General features: G+C 33.5%; 1 protein-coding gene across 6 annotated transcripts in view; it reads right to left on the bottom strand.

Annotated features, from left to right (window-relative positions):
* LOC106458486 (nephrin-like) overlaps positions 1 to 15,609 on the bottom strand; it is a 98,992-nt gene that overhangs the window by 35,356 nt on the left and 48,027 nt on the right. For 2 of the 6 annotated variants that reach the window (XM_022384709.1, XM_022384710.1), the window contains exons 4-7: positions 12,943 to 13,053; positions 12,309 to 12,512; positions 11,696 to 11,992; positions 8,304 to 8,594 (exon numbers count right to left, since the gene is read on the bottom strand). In XM_022384709.1, the coding sequence (XP_022240417.1) occupies positions 8,304 to 8,594; positions 11,696 to 11,992; positions 12,309 to 12,512; positions 12,943 to 13,053 (903 nt within the window). The remainder of the gene's footprint in view (positions 1 to 8,303; positions 8,595 to 11,695; positions 11,993 to 12,308; positions 12,513 to 12,942; positions 13,054 to 15,609) is intronic. The other 4 variants (XM_022384711.1, XM_022384712.1, XM_022384713.1 and 1 more) reach the window with 4 other exon arrangements.

The raw sequence follows: 15,609 nt of genomic DNA, 5'->3' as shown, positions 1-15,609 counted from the left end.
CATGTTTGGTGTGACGGGGATTCGAACCCGCGACCCTCAGATTGCGAGTCGAGTGCCGTAACCACCTGGCCATACCGGGCCCGATACAGTAGAAGACACCTAACCTGTTTTAGTTACTCAATATTGTGTTTGTTTATAGATAATTTTATGTTTAAAACTACCATTGTGTTTGATTTTTCTACATTGTCTATATTATATTTATTCTTCACTTAGCAGCCTTCAACCTGCAGTTTGCTGAATTTTTTGGTTTTTTTACTGAATTGATACGAATTTTACAGCAAATATTCACTCATTACTTAACCAAGCCATATTTTTTTGTTCAACTTGGGGTATGATGGTGAATAAAACAAAATAAACGGCCTACCTAACTACTGAATGATTATTTGCTTAAAATATTTTTCAGTGCTATAAGTGTAGCTACTAGTCTTCCCGCCAATTTTGATTTCATTCCTCAATCGCACCCTCAATCCTTTTTTTTGGCCGAGTCTTTTTTTCCACATTTAAGATGTTTTTGATTAGATAGACGACTTTTTGTCAATACACACCAACAAACCACAGCAAGTAAGAAAGTGACACTCGAAAGCAACCAACATTAGCTTTAGGAATGAAGCCCTATCATTTGGAACAGATCTATACTTTACAGAACCAACCAAATTCTTTAAAATATAAAATGACAGTTTTTCCTCTCTAAAACAGTGTTAATAACTTCCTTTGTAGTAACGCTATGGAATCTAGATTAACAGTTTATTGTCATCGCCCTCATGCACTCGGTACAGCCGTATGAAGCATCATTATTTATGCTAATTGCTTAAGCTAATATCACGTGACGCTAAACACTCTTTACGTAGGATAATTTCATAAAATTTAGAAAATTTGTGTTTAAACGTTGGCAAAGAATAATGAATAATACCTGAACACCAGTATAATTCTTTTGAAAACGTGAGATAGAAACTGCTAATCTAGTTTGCTAGATCTAATCAATACTTATATACCTGCACGCCCTTTCACCTTATAGGTTTGCTGCTCTATATCAGCCATCTTTATTCCGAATGATAAAAAACTAAATAAAGTCCACTTTTACTCTTAGGTGTAACTGTAGTAAAGTTTTAGACCGATAGCTCACGGGGAGTTTTGCTTAGACGTGCGCAAAAAGTTTCGTCAAATTTGAGCGGATTTTGTTGAATAACATTACACATTTAGTTTATATTTAGACCAAATATGACACGTAATTGTAGGTTGTAAAGATCTATCAGTGTTTCCGTACTTTCGGTGCGAATAAAAAAAAGGAAAATAGTTAATCAAAATTGGAGATTTTATATCTCGTGTATTTCTTAATAGATTGTCTTTAAATTTGGTATGTGAAATAAGGGTCCAGTGGAGCACACCCACTGAAAATGTGTGATATTTTTCATTACCACAGTCCGAGCTACAGAAAGTGGAAAATTGCTAAACTGTCACTTCTGTTAATAACACACAGTGTGTTCTGCAGGTTGTCTTGGCTGGTACAAAAACAATGCAGGAAAGTGCAACGTTCACACCTACCTCTGCGTTTTGTTATGTTTACAAGTTCTCAATTTGAAGTGTGCTTTTGATCCATGACAATTACTCATTATTTACAAATAAAGATTTTCAGATGAATTTGGTAGCTGATTATAAGAGTCAAAAGGATAAAATAAAAAGATAATGTAAAAATATAAGATTGTAGAAATTGGTCATATAAACCACTTATTTTCATAGCATTCTTGCATGTTACATTTCTCTGATTTCCGTCATTTACCAGTCCCCACTGCATCTCAACAGGTCCAAAAACGCCACTCTAATTGTACCAGAACGTACGTGTCCAAACAATCCCTTAGATTCTGCCTTCTATCAACAGACTCACTTTTGACAAAAGAGATTAATTTAAAACTTTAGTGCTTCCCCACACACAAAAAGAGAAACAACAGAAGGTCTGAGCATACATTTATTAAACTCCCTTTCACATGATATCTACTATGATATATGTAAGGGTTTAATGGGTTCTGAGTTAGCATTATCACACTTGCCAGCAGCTTGTTCAGCTCATCAAAAACCTTCAATAAGACTACCAGTTACAACCAGTTTCACCGATTGAAATTGTTGGATAGTAGTTGCAAGAGGTTATACAGGAATCACCGGCTTTCTCTTTAGTTGGCAAGGGATACTTAGCATTATCCAATAAGAAAATTTGTTCACCACCTTGCTCATATCTCGTACTGATTTCTTTTGTGTGCCTACAGTAATGGAATTAATTATGGAAAGAGATAAGGGATGCACATACAGAATTTCACAAACAACAAGTAATAAGGAACTGATTATAAATTCATTACATAAAAATACAAGATAAAATCAAATAAGTTATACAACGTACTAGTATTTTCTTTTCATGCAGTCAAAAAATTCATACATTTATGTCTGTGTAATATCTTTTCAAGTCCTGTATTACTGCATCCGATTTAGCCAAGTAGTTTGGTTGCCTTTTAATCTTTTTATACATCCTCAAAAATGTTCATATTTGGACTTTGTGCAGACCAAACCATGACTCTTCCATCAGCTATTTTACTATCAAGGTATTGTTTCACCACATTTTTTGCAGGTGTAGAATCTTTATTTTGCTGGGAAATGAAACTCTTCGAAATGAGCCGTGTTAATTGCGGAAAGACATGATGCACTTGTCGGCAGTCAGGGGGCAGTAAGTTTTATGTAGATCACTGACACCATTGACTTAAATGCAGATCCGAACATATATATAAATCATTCACCTTGGTTTCTGATAGAGAAGCTGAGGTACCCGTCCTGTGTCCGGGTTATGAAGTAAAAAAATGTGGGTGTAGATGGTAAAATAAATATCACAAAAATCCTAACTTTCACACAATTTATTTATAGCATAACATATTGTTACAGTCTTCATTATTACCTCACCAAACGTTCTGTACAATGTCTAAGAACTCAATATATATATACTTAAAACATGGCATACACTGTGCGATGGACATAGTGACTTTATATTAAGAGGCAGTGCCCAAAGTAATGGCGGTCATTGTTTATCATTGCACTCCTCCACAGGGAGTGCTAGCCCTCTCTCTGAGATATACAAGACTTTTGTGTGCCTTCCTCTCACATTTTTTTTTCTGTGTTAGGACATGGCACCATCTATGAATTTAGTTAACGTTAACTTACTTCAAATGTAATATATACTCAATAACAGCAATAATAGGAAATTTAGCCCAGCGACTTAGATGTGGTTAGATAACGGACAAAGAGACAGGCACACAAATTTTTGTTTATATATATTTATATAGATGATGCAAATTCACTATGAAACTATTCTCCCCTCCACTTTTAATCGAATTTTCATTGATTGTTGACAAACGATTCGAAGTTGGATTCATGTGTAAAGAGCATAAGTCTTCAGCTTATCTATTTTCACTGTTTATGGTCTGAAATCCAATAAAACCTTTTCTAATTAGCGGTTTACTTGCAGCTATACGTTTGCTGAGACACAGTTTTACTGATGTGTATGTTGCTTTATTGGAAGTAATAGTCACCACTGTGTTTATAGAAATGTCTTTGGCATGGTCTACACTCGACAGTCATCTAGTCCAGCGTTTATCCATCTTTTCGATACCAGAGCCCATTTCGCTGCCTCCCCAAGCTGTCGAAGAACCACGAAAAATATTAGAATTTTCACGTGAACACTCTGTTAGTTTTTCGTTTTTATTTGTTTATTTTGATGGAATCTCAAAGACCGGTAAGATGATTGTGACCGAAAAGCGCTGATCCAAGGACAGGTGGTTGAGAAACACTGAACTAGTTAATAAAGAGTATACCCTAAAACTCTTAAGATTATTTATAGAGAGTTTCCTTTTCTAACTCGACCATTTTTGAATATTATTGACAGTGCAAGTTTCAGGTACTTTCTTCAAAGTCTTGTTCAACTTCTAGTGAAAAATATAGTTTTGCTATAATGTTTCAGAATGAATATCTTTGATCAACCAAAAAGTTGAGTTCTACGTGCTCGTCATGAGGTATTTATGTCCTCGGAGTCATAATTGGATTCACATTGCTATTACACGGTACAGTATGATAGCTTGTACTTTTACAAGTACTGTACGTTGGTCAGATGACAACCAATCACAAGGTAAATAATGAGTAGGTGACTGTACTGTGGGGCAGTTTATTTTCACACGATAAAGGGGTAGCATTCACGCAATATTTCGTTTTATTCCAATTTTCATCACCATTTCCATGAACATATATATACAATATGTAATACATAAATATGTATGTGTGCGTGTGTACGTTTACATAGAAGTGTAGAACTTGTGAACAACTATATATATTTATATTCTTAAATGTCCGTGTTCATCGATACGACAGACTGTTGTGTGGTTTGTTTTATTGCACTCCCATACAAAACTACTGGATGAAATTGTTGAAACTTGAGATTCTTCTTTAAATCATAAAGATTCAGTAGACTATTTTTTATTTGTAATATTTGTATTCATTTCATGCTTTAAATTTTTTCATTGTAATTTATTTTGTTTTTAAGAAACAATTAAAATGCCTACTTTTGTTGTAGATTTCAATTACTGATATTACCTACCACATTCTTGTAAAACTTAGCAAGGAAGTTTATATTCTACAGTATCTGTTACATTTGTATTAATTTGAATAGAAACGTGCATAGTTTCACTGTTTTTATGATCACAGGCGTACAATAATTTTTTTTTTTACTATACCGAAATCATAAATAGGCCGAGATTTAATTTAATGTAGGCAAAAAAAATGTATAACGAATGAAGCTCATCTTATATGTAGACGCCTATACTATAGTTGCATATTCTAAAGACTTGGATATTTTAGTCTCAGTAGTCTTCTCTATCTTGGATTTCCTTTGGGCGAGGCTTCGTGATTGCCGAGGTCTTAAGAATATTTTTATTTTCAAATTCACCACGTTGGATTCATACATCTTACAGCGTTTAAAAGTGGATTATTGGTATTTATTTTCTAAAAAGAAAATCGAAACCTCAACAAAATGTTAAAACTCTCATATTCCCTAACAAAGTGTGTTCGTGCTCAACTCATTAGCAAGCGTTGTCTGCTAGCCCAAAATCGTCTCTTACTGCACTGTTGTTGTTATATGTTGGAGTTTATCTTCACTCCAAGCGAGACAAAGCTCTTTCAAATTTGCTTTAAAATTTTAAGCCTAAAACTGTATATCGCTGGACTAATAAGTTTAGTTTGTTGCTGTGAATAGCAACTTAGGCTTACTACTAGTAGTTTTGATCGCATATTTAATTAGTGCCGTGCGCGCAAAATAGCTTATCTTATATTTTGAGCTAGCGTTGCCCTAATTAATTCATTAGTTCATTGCGGACTGGACCATCTAATAGGCCTAAGTGAATGATTTCAGTACTTTGTTGGACAAAAAATATAATATGTTAAGGGTCTGGGTGTAGGCCCTATCGACTTGCCCCTTAAAAATGAAAAATCAGCTAATTATAGGCCTACAGCGGTATGACCAATAATATAGTATATATTTATGCACACCTAATTGTAAGCCTATTAGAAAAGCTAGGGTGGGAAGTTTGGTGAGAGACGATGGTAATGAAATATAATGCAGACAATGATATGCACTTTAAAATAAAATAATGTACTCGAGCATAACTTGGTATCGATGACTAAAACTTCCAGATCTCTTTTAATGTTTTTCAAATATAACGCTTTTTAAAATATAAAGAATTGTGTGGACCTCACCCTATATGTCCTAGTACTAGTTCGTTCATTGCACTAACTGCTAGTTATTTCTTGTTATTCATTTATACATACATACACACACACACACACATATATATATATATATACAAACACACACACATAAACATAAACGCATTTGTTTCCCCGAAAGGGGACCAAAGCTGCTTGGAAGGGTCACCTATTTTAACCACCCTCACTACTACACAGTAATGTGTTGTCTGTCAGTCAGTCAGTAGACACTAAAATGACGTCACATAATGGACGCTTAATGTTGCAATTTGTACTATCGTGACGTCAGTAAAACGTGCGCATGTTATGAATTACGAGTGGAACATACATGCTGTAAGCTACAACACAACATGGCATGCGAATTTCAAAAGCAAGAAATAAAAACGTTTGTTACTGTTAATTTTGGCTCTATTTACTTTTGAAAAAAGAACACTTTCAGAGACCTTGCGGAAGTACATCTAGTATAGGTATATACATTACTTTTTTCCGTTGATTTTATTTTGCCCATAGCAGTTACTGAAGACGAGAACCTAAGTTAAACACGGTCTAACAACTGTGGGCCTTGTCGGTGAAAAGAAAGGATAAAAATCGATTGCAAAGCTATCTAGCTAAGGTTACCTATTCTTGTTCGACAAAAACGTTTATTCTCCTTTCATACTGCAATATTATATGTAATTCAAATAAAATATAGAATGATTAAGAAAACTTTAAAAATTCAGAACTGTAATTTTGGCAGAAGAAAGTCTATAAAGAAGCAATCTAGCAACATATCACCAAGCTAAGCTTTGATCACTTTGTACGTACTTTTACCCGAGTCTTCACTGAAATGTAAGTCATATTAGCTTGTACAGTTGAAATGAACAGAAAAAAGAAGAAGCTTTTGTTACATTTTTTGAACACTAGCCCATGACTTCTCAATACTAAGATATAGGCAATTACATCACACCATGATAACCGATTGATTAAACATTGATAGAACTGCACTTGTATTGAAGGTATAAGGTTCAAATTAGCGTTGTTTTGTTGAAACATATTTCTACTTTGTTCCTAGTGAGCTACGAGTGTTGTATTATAGTCAAAAATTCAGGAGATACACAAACAATATATTATTTGCTGTAAGCGCGTTGAAATCAACCCAAAATAAATAAAAAATACATGTGTACTCTTAAACTAATATATCTTTATTTAATAAGTTTCAGTTGTAAAGTTGTTGGTTTTTAAATGTATGGTGGGACAGTTGATTTTTTATATGTATATTTTTTTTAAGTTAATGGTGCACTGTTGTCCTCTGGGCATGAACTATGCCAGGTACCGTAGTGATATATTCATATTTTATATATATTGTTAACATTGTATGATTAATTTACTTATTTTATAAACCTAATGTTTGAGTTATTGTATATTTAATTCTCTTACTCCTATCGAAAACACTGTTATGAACCTTCATCATATGAAAGGCAATTTGATTAAGAACCTCATGATTACCATAACATTGTGGAACATTGCGTAATGTGCAACGATTAACTGTGAATTAAACAGAATAAGTACAGTAGATGGTGCATTAAATCAATAAATTAAATACTTATATTTATACACATGAATAATTATAACAAAAATAAGGTATGGAATCGTACATTATTTACAGGCATTATAATAAAAACGAAAATTTAAGGACTTTGAGGTAACATAAAGGTAAAACTAACAAATCTCACCTAAACGAACTATTTCAAGTAAACGTAATTAATTATTTTATGTAGCACATTAAATATATATAGTAATTGAGAGACAATACTAAGAGCATAGAAAGTTTAAAGCTCAAAACTATTTTCAATCTAAACACCGTACATCCTACCGGAATACAATATAATTCTATATGCAAATAAGCTTTCTTTAGAAATATACATTGTTGTGTAAGTATTTAAATTTATATTTTTCTAGGTCTTAAAATAAATGTAAATACATTGGGCAACAAAACAAGAGGCACGAAAGCTCGCACTTATATTTTACACATATTAATTTACATGTGTTATGAGTTTTAAAAAATACTCTTTATTGTTGAGCTTGTGAAAGTTGTTACTATTACGCTGAATACGTTCTATACTTTCCACTGACTTTAAATGTGGAGATAATCCATAATCGTCTACTTGTAGTGTAGAAGATAAGGGGTAAATCTACCAGAAAGGCACAGGGATTAGTTAATTCAGACATATAACTTTTTAGTGTTGTCCTTTTTTGTAATTTTCTGTGTTTAAAAATATTGCCATTTTCTCTAATTAGAGAGAGCTGTAAGGTCACCAAAACGTAATAATAAATTTGTCTTGTCGCTTACAATCGGCTAATATCACATGTGAGGATTTCTCTAAGTAACACCGAAAATGCTTAGAATTTATACCAGATCATTATTTCACTTCTTTTATCTCTATATAAAGCCTGTAATGAAGTTTCTCGCAAAAAGTGTATATCCGAAATTATTAAAAACGTGCATACAAGACTAAAAAAAATAAAAGTTCTCTTACACGAAACGGCCATATGAATATCGTTGCTCTGCCCTTTTCCAATCACATTATCAGCTACGCAGTGATAAATGCCGTCTTGCGCTCGTGTCACATTTCTCAGAATGAGAGATGGTCCTTGGATTACGATACCATTCACTGGATTTGAAATTAATATCTTCCCGTTGAATTTCCACAACAACTCCCGAAATTGAGGGTTAGCGTTTATATTACACTCGAGGTAAACATCTGTTCCTTCTTGAATTACATTATTTTTATCACTAGTACGCAACGTCAAGGACAGAAGAGGTTCATCTACAAAAATAAGGGAATATTATTGTGAATGTTTTTTTTTTCATTTTGTAGTTTTATTTTCCTATTTATACAAACTTGCAACCGTAATTAGTAAAACTGTTTAGGGTCGTTTGTTTTATAAAATTCCTGTACAAATAGATATATGTGGTAACGTCTTGAAATTGTTCACCCAAACTTTTACTGACTTTCTTAAGATAGGCGTAAAAATAATCCTCTCCAAGCCTCTGCTGGTTCAAAGTAGGCTTTTTCATACGTGTTCTCTATCTCTCATGTATTTTATGTTACGGAATATCAAACAGATATTCTTGCCTCACCTACAATTTTGGAGGAAAGTTAGCTCTTCTATCTCCTGTTGCCATGCCTATTCTCAAGTCAAATAATACAAAATGATGCCTGATCTAAACTGATAATACCTTATAAGAACAAGTGACACAGTCGTAATAGTTCTAATATTTTAGATAGTTATGACTGTGGTTATTTACTTGCTTTTTAGTTTGTCTTTCTCGAATAGAATATCTAACATTGCTATTTTGAGAGAGTATCCAATACACTTCTTTTTACCTCCAAATACCGATATTTAGTTTTGTCTAGCGAAGTTTGTTTGTTTGCCTTATAAGCCCTCAGGATTACCAATGAAGGACAAAAGTGGTTTACTGAGGACAGCTTTTCTTTTCTAATAAAGTTGATTCGCAGAAAGTAATATAGTTTTCATTCTCTATAAGAATATTACAAATAGCTTATTTAATAAGAAAAATATTTGTATAGAAAGATTTACAGAAATCACCGTAGATTTAATATTTTTGCCAGAACCATCGACAAAACGATCACTGTAAGTAATGCAATTCATCTTTTTGTTCGCTATTTTTATTTACAGTATACCTGATAAAATGTTTTCTCTTGTGGAACTTCTGATTGAACGATTCGCTGAAAGAAATGCAATGTTGTCTCCGAAAGAATATGATGCAAAACGGAAATTGTCAAATAACATATTTTTTGTTGGAATTGTTTATATTTCATTTATATATTTCTTTGAAAGGAAACTAGTGTATTACCTTGAACAAGCAAATTTATCATGCTTTATGGTTATTACTATTATATCCAACATGCCATATCTGAAATAATGATAAATATTGTGCGCTTATTCCTTGTTTTTTCCTACATTTACCTCAAGATTAATAAAAATATATTCCATGTATAGTGGCATGCAAAAGAATTCACCCCTACCAATAATGTCACATTTTGATGTATTACAAATAGTGTAAACAGTTTTTTAATGAACTTGTTTTAATTCAAAACTCTAGTGATCAAACGTAACACTGTTATGTGTAAAGGAGGTCGAATGCCAACAAAACCTGCAAATAAAATATATAAATTGAAATTTGCTAATTGCATAAGTATTCAGACCCCTAAGTCAGTATTTGGTGGAAGCACCTTTGGCAGCAATTATTGCTGTGAGCCTTTTTGAATAGGTATCTACCAGATTTGCTAATGGGATGGTGTAATTGTTGCCCATTCTTCCTGGCAAAATTGCTCCAATTCTAACAAGTTCGTTGGGGTTCGTTGATGGAACGCAATTTTCAAGTATCACCATAAATTTTCTATTAGATTCAAGTCAGGACTTTGACTGGGCCAATCTAGAACATTCATTTTATTTTTTGAAACCACACCAGTGTGGCGTTAACCTTATGATTCGGGTCACTATCCTGCTGAAATGTGAATTTTCAACCAAGTTTTAGATTCTTGGATGACTCGCCTGTACTTTGCACTATCCATCTTCCCCTCAATCCTGACAAGCTTCTAACTCCCTGCTAATGAGAAGCATCCCCATAATATGATGATGCTACTACCATGCTTGACAGTTGGAATGTTGTTATAGTGGGTAATGTGCTTGAGCTTGCACCAGATGTAACGCTTTGAATTTAGACCCAAAAACTCAATTTTGTCCCATCTGACCACACAACTTTCTGCCACATGTCTGCAGTAACATTTACATACTTTGTCTCAAACTCCATATGAGATTTAAAATGATTGTTTTTCAGTGGTGTCATCTTTCTTGCCATTCACTTTTCCGGGACAGCTTTGTGTAGGGACCGGGACATTGTCAATGTAAGAACCTGAGTCCCATCCTATAATTGGAACTTTGCAAATCTTTCAAAGTCACTGTTGGCTTCACAGTGGCATCCCTAACACTTTTCCTGCTTGCCCGGCTGCTTAGCTTGGTAGGGCGACCTAATTTGGCCAGTGACCGGTGAGTATGAAGCACATTCCACTTCTTAATGATGGACTTCACCGTACTCAAAGGGATAATAAGCGACTTTGAAATTATAACCTTATTCCGATCTGTGATTCTCTGCCACTCTATATCTGAGTTGTTTGGAAAGCTCCTTGATTTTCATGGTTGGTTTGTTGTATCACTGTGTGAGTTGTGGCTTGAAAGGATACATGTACTGTGAAATCAAGTTAAACCACTTTGATTACACACAGACAGAGACAATTACAATAATTTTTTTACCTTTCAAACGAATCTTTTGCACCTGAATTGATTTAAGGTTGCCGTAGCAAAGAGGTTGAATACTTAGGCAATTGGAAATATTCTAATTTTCTTTGAACATCTAACTTACATAATTTAAAGTTCAATTTAAAAGTTTCATGATTGCAAGCTCAGACAGCAACAAAATGTGGAACTCTGCAGGTGTGAATCCTTTTGCAAGTTATTGTATGCTTCAATACAGTACGAGTAGAAAAGTTTATTTATTAATATTTCTTTTTTTCATTTATAGAACTAAAGTTTATGTAAAAAATAGATAACTAATTTGCTAAGCAAATTATAAATGCTATTAATGATATTATTTCTGTAAAATGGCAATCACTATTATGATTATGCTTCCTAGTTTACAAATTGAATTTACATAGTTAAAAGTTTTTTCTTATTTAGTTCAAAACTAAACAATGGGCTAATCTGTGCTCTTTACACTGTAGGGTATCAAACCCTAGAGTTTAGCGTTTTGGTTCATAAATTTACTGCTGACAAATTAGGGGACAGCAGAAAAAAAAGCAGCTACCCATTCCCAAACAATATAAAAACACATCTTGGTGCTTACATTGCACATCGAGCTTCCACGAATCTTCTAAGGTACTTTCTGGCAAACGAGGATTTTTTGCCTGGCAAACGAGTGTTTTTCCATTATCACCAATTTTTGGGGTGATGGTAATGTAACTAGTCGTTATTCTTGTGCTGTCTGTCAGAGGCTTATTGTACTGTTTCATCTTTTTTCCTTCCATCCACCAAGTTACTTCTGCTAGTGGAAATGAGCCGTTAGTCTGGCACATAATCTCAGCTGCACTTCCAGAAACAAGAGGATTTTTTGGTGCTGAAATCCGAACAATCTGAGGCTTCACTGGGCAAAGACATTTAGTGGTGAAACACGAAATAGAGAATTACCTATATAATAACATATTTTTTTTATGTTAACACATCTTTTGTTTCAAAAATTTATGCTTAATATCCTTCAACCAACTTCACAGTGCTACGAAAATCATCTAAAATATATAAAATATATAAACGAACACCTCAAGTACATTATAAAAAAATCATTATTCGGAAAACAACGTCTTAACTTAAACACTTCCCAACTCATCAAGGACAGCTTTTGTATATTAATGTATAAAATAACAATAATGATTAAAAGAAGAATGTTATTCACCACTACTCACAAACTAAGTCAAGTTCCACGGTTACAGATGCTGGGATGATTGAATCTGTATTGGAAGCGTTGCACGTAAATGCCCTAAAAGAGTAGTTTCTGTGTACGTAAGGGATGACTAATGTATTCGCAACAATCTCTTCCGAAACTTTCCAGTAAGTATCGTCAAGCAAAGTAGATCCATGCCACCAAATAACAGAAGGCGGAGGTTTCCCTTGATTAGAAGCATAATTTAAGGTGTATGAAGTGAAATGGCAATAGAGAATGAGTTACATAAATACAAACAAGTATTTGTTTCGATGTCGTAATATAGTGAAGCATTGCTCTTAAATAATACCACTATAGTGTATCTACATATATATGCATTATTACTTTAAAATATTCTGATAATATTAATGTTAAATATCTAAAACCTTAGAAATTCACTTATTTCTAAAGTTTCAATCTTTCGTATTTTAAATTTCAGCTTATATAACATATCATCATTACTTACAGCAAGTAAATTCACTTGTAGAGCAAGAGTGAAAGTTATTGCTAAATGACCACACTCATACGTACACGTGAAAGATATACACAAACTGAACACATTCGCAAAAGGGAGCATCTAGATTTAAACAACATATTATTTAACTTTAATTTCTCACCTCCTGTAGCTTCACATGTCAGGTTTAGAAAACTATCCTCTTCAATCGGACCTACGCTGCCATCATTAAATATTTGATCGCCATGTCGGACGTATATTTCTTTAGGAGGCACTAAAATGAACATCACATAAAATCACAATATGTTACTCAAGTGCAGGCTTATGCAACTATGCTATTTTTGTTGTAATGGGTAAATTTAATTTTTTTAGGCACGCCAGTTGAGCATATACCAGTCTAATGATAAATTTCGTAATCTTGGCAAGTAAGGAAAGTAATCCATGTTTTATTTTGTACATCGTTCATTTGCCTGAAGAACTTAAGTGTTAAATCAAATAGTCGCAATTGAAATACGTTTAAGGAGATGTAAAATTGATTCATTTGTTTTAACTTTCTCGGGTTTTAAAGTTTTCGAAACTCAATAATTCTTCCATGAAACATACTCATGCATCGATAACGTATCAAAGACCAAATAAGATCAAAGAGCAGTTCCATGAACTCATGATTCCAAATTGCATTAACATTCTCGTATATGAATATTTTTTGTCTGTGTTTCACAATAGGCTATATGCACTCTGTTCACCGCTAGGAAAATCGAACTCCAGATGTTAACAATATAAACTTACCGCTGACCCACGGCGGACCAATGATTCAGTTAAAGGTTAAACCTGAATACACTGAACTATTAGTCTCGTTCCTTACACGAATTCACTTATTGTAGAGTGTAATAAATTAATATATATTAAGTAATATTTTTCGAGACCTTGGTATAAGCGAGTCAGCAATTATGAAGTTATTCTTATCTTATTGGTAGATGGATACTCTATCCGGACTGTGAATAAGGGGATTTATGGTTCGCGTCACGATGCCGTAAAAACTTACTTCCTACTTTGTGGCTGTGAATGAGCAAAAAGAGTCACGTTGAAATTACACTATTGCATTATAATTGAAAGAATGGGATTTGAACTTGAACTTCAATCTAATTGGTCACTTCAAAATTAGGGAAGACTATGTGCAGATATCTCTTGTGTAACTTGGCGTGAAACTGTAAAAAAAAAAATCTTTGTTCATATGTTATTGAAGTGCTATATATTTAACATCTGTTACTATGGTTAATGTTTATATGTAAAAGTCTTTACCAACTTTTAAAATAATGGTTTCTTTATATAATTATAAGCGAAGAACACACGCAAGGAGATTACGTCTTTCTTTACTTCTGCTATTTTAAAATACATTATGCATGATGAAAAATCTACGAAGTCGAGTACATTATTATCATTAAACCATGACTTCCTGCACGTTAGCAAATACGTATAATTGATCTGAATGACAAAGTAGCCAAATTCTTGAGGTTTTTGTTTGAATACTGATGTTCTGATTCAACAAATTTTATTTTCTTTGATTCCTCACATCGAATCATCATCAGGAACTACACAAAGAATACTAAGTTTCTAACCATTAGAATAGTTAATATTTTGACGTGTTATCATGGAGCAGTAGTCGACCATTTGTTAAAAGTAAGATATGCACTGAATAAGAATCTATAGTTTATACTAAATTTCTTAAAGCGTGAAAATGGGATAGGAAGGGTGTGTTTCTTGGAATCCTTAAAGCATTGCCACAAAGATTCCTTTAAAAGTTACGGAAAATTAAATGTTCAGTGACAAAACAATTGAGAACAGCAGGGTACTAAAAGCATTGACTCATAACAAAATAAATTCGGAGCATTTATTGAGGGTATTTTAGACAGAATTGAAACACGGAAAGATTTGGAATAGGCGTAATACATGTTGAGTACCAAAAATATTGTCTGTAAGTGTGATGTATAAAAATGTGAAAAAATGGTTTGAATTTCGCGCAAAGCTACACGAGGGCTTTCTGCGCTAGCCGTCCCTAATTTAGCAGTGATAGACTAGAGGAAAGGCAGCTAGTCAACACCACCCTCCGCCAACTCTTGGGATACTCTGTTATAATGTGACCGTCACATTATAACTCCTTTACGGCTGAAAGGGCAAGCATGTTTGGTGACAGGGATTGGAACCCGCGACCCTCAGATTGCGAGTCGAACTCCTTAACCACCAGGCCATGCCATGCCAATAAGCAATGAACAGCTTTTGGTAATATACAATATATCCAGCCAAAACCAGTAAATACCTAATAATACATAGTGATACAATAACTCTGAAATATAAAAATATACCTGTAATTACAAATAATTTTCGTTTTAACAGAGCCTTCTAGAACCACGAAAAGTTTTGATCAGACCAATGTACATGAGAATTGTCCCTATTTGATAGGGCAAATGAAACTCGTATAGACAAACCATCTGCTAAAAGAAATTTAAAGTATGCTATATACCAAATATATATATATATATTTAAAAAACAATATTATACTTTTTTGTACTGCAGTATTGAGAAGCTTTGCGGAAAATTATAGTTTTGTTTCTGGCTCGTTGATTTCTTGTATGGTGCATTGAGCAATTCTACTTTTTCCTAAATCTTGATAAAATATTTTTTTTGTTTGTTTCGCTTGGTCAGCAGCACTTGACTGCCTAATTTCCGAGAAAACGTAAAGGGTGATTTTTTATTATTTAACAATACACCTTTATAAAAAAAGTTAACAAATAGTTTGTTTGTTTTGAATTTCGCGCAAAGCTACACGAGGGTT

This window comes from Limulus polyphemus, unplaced genomic scaffold (genome assembly GCF_000517525.1).
Source record: "Limulus polyphemus unplaced genomic scaffold, Limulus_polyphemus-2.1.2 Scaffold472, whole genome shotgun sequence".
In the NCBI taxonomy this organism is placed as follows: Eukaryota; Metazoa; Arthropoda; class Merostomata; order Xiphosura; family Limulidae; genus Limulus; species Limulus polyphemus.
Note: the sequence above shows the minus strand (reverse complement) of the source record. Positions and strands in the feature narration are given on the sequence as shown.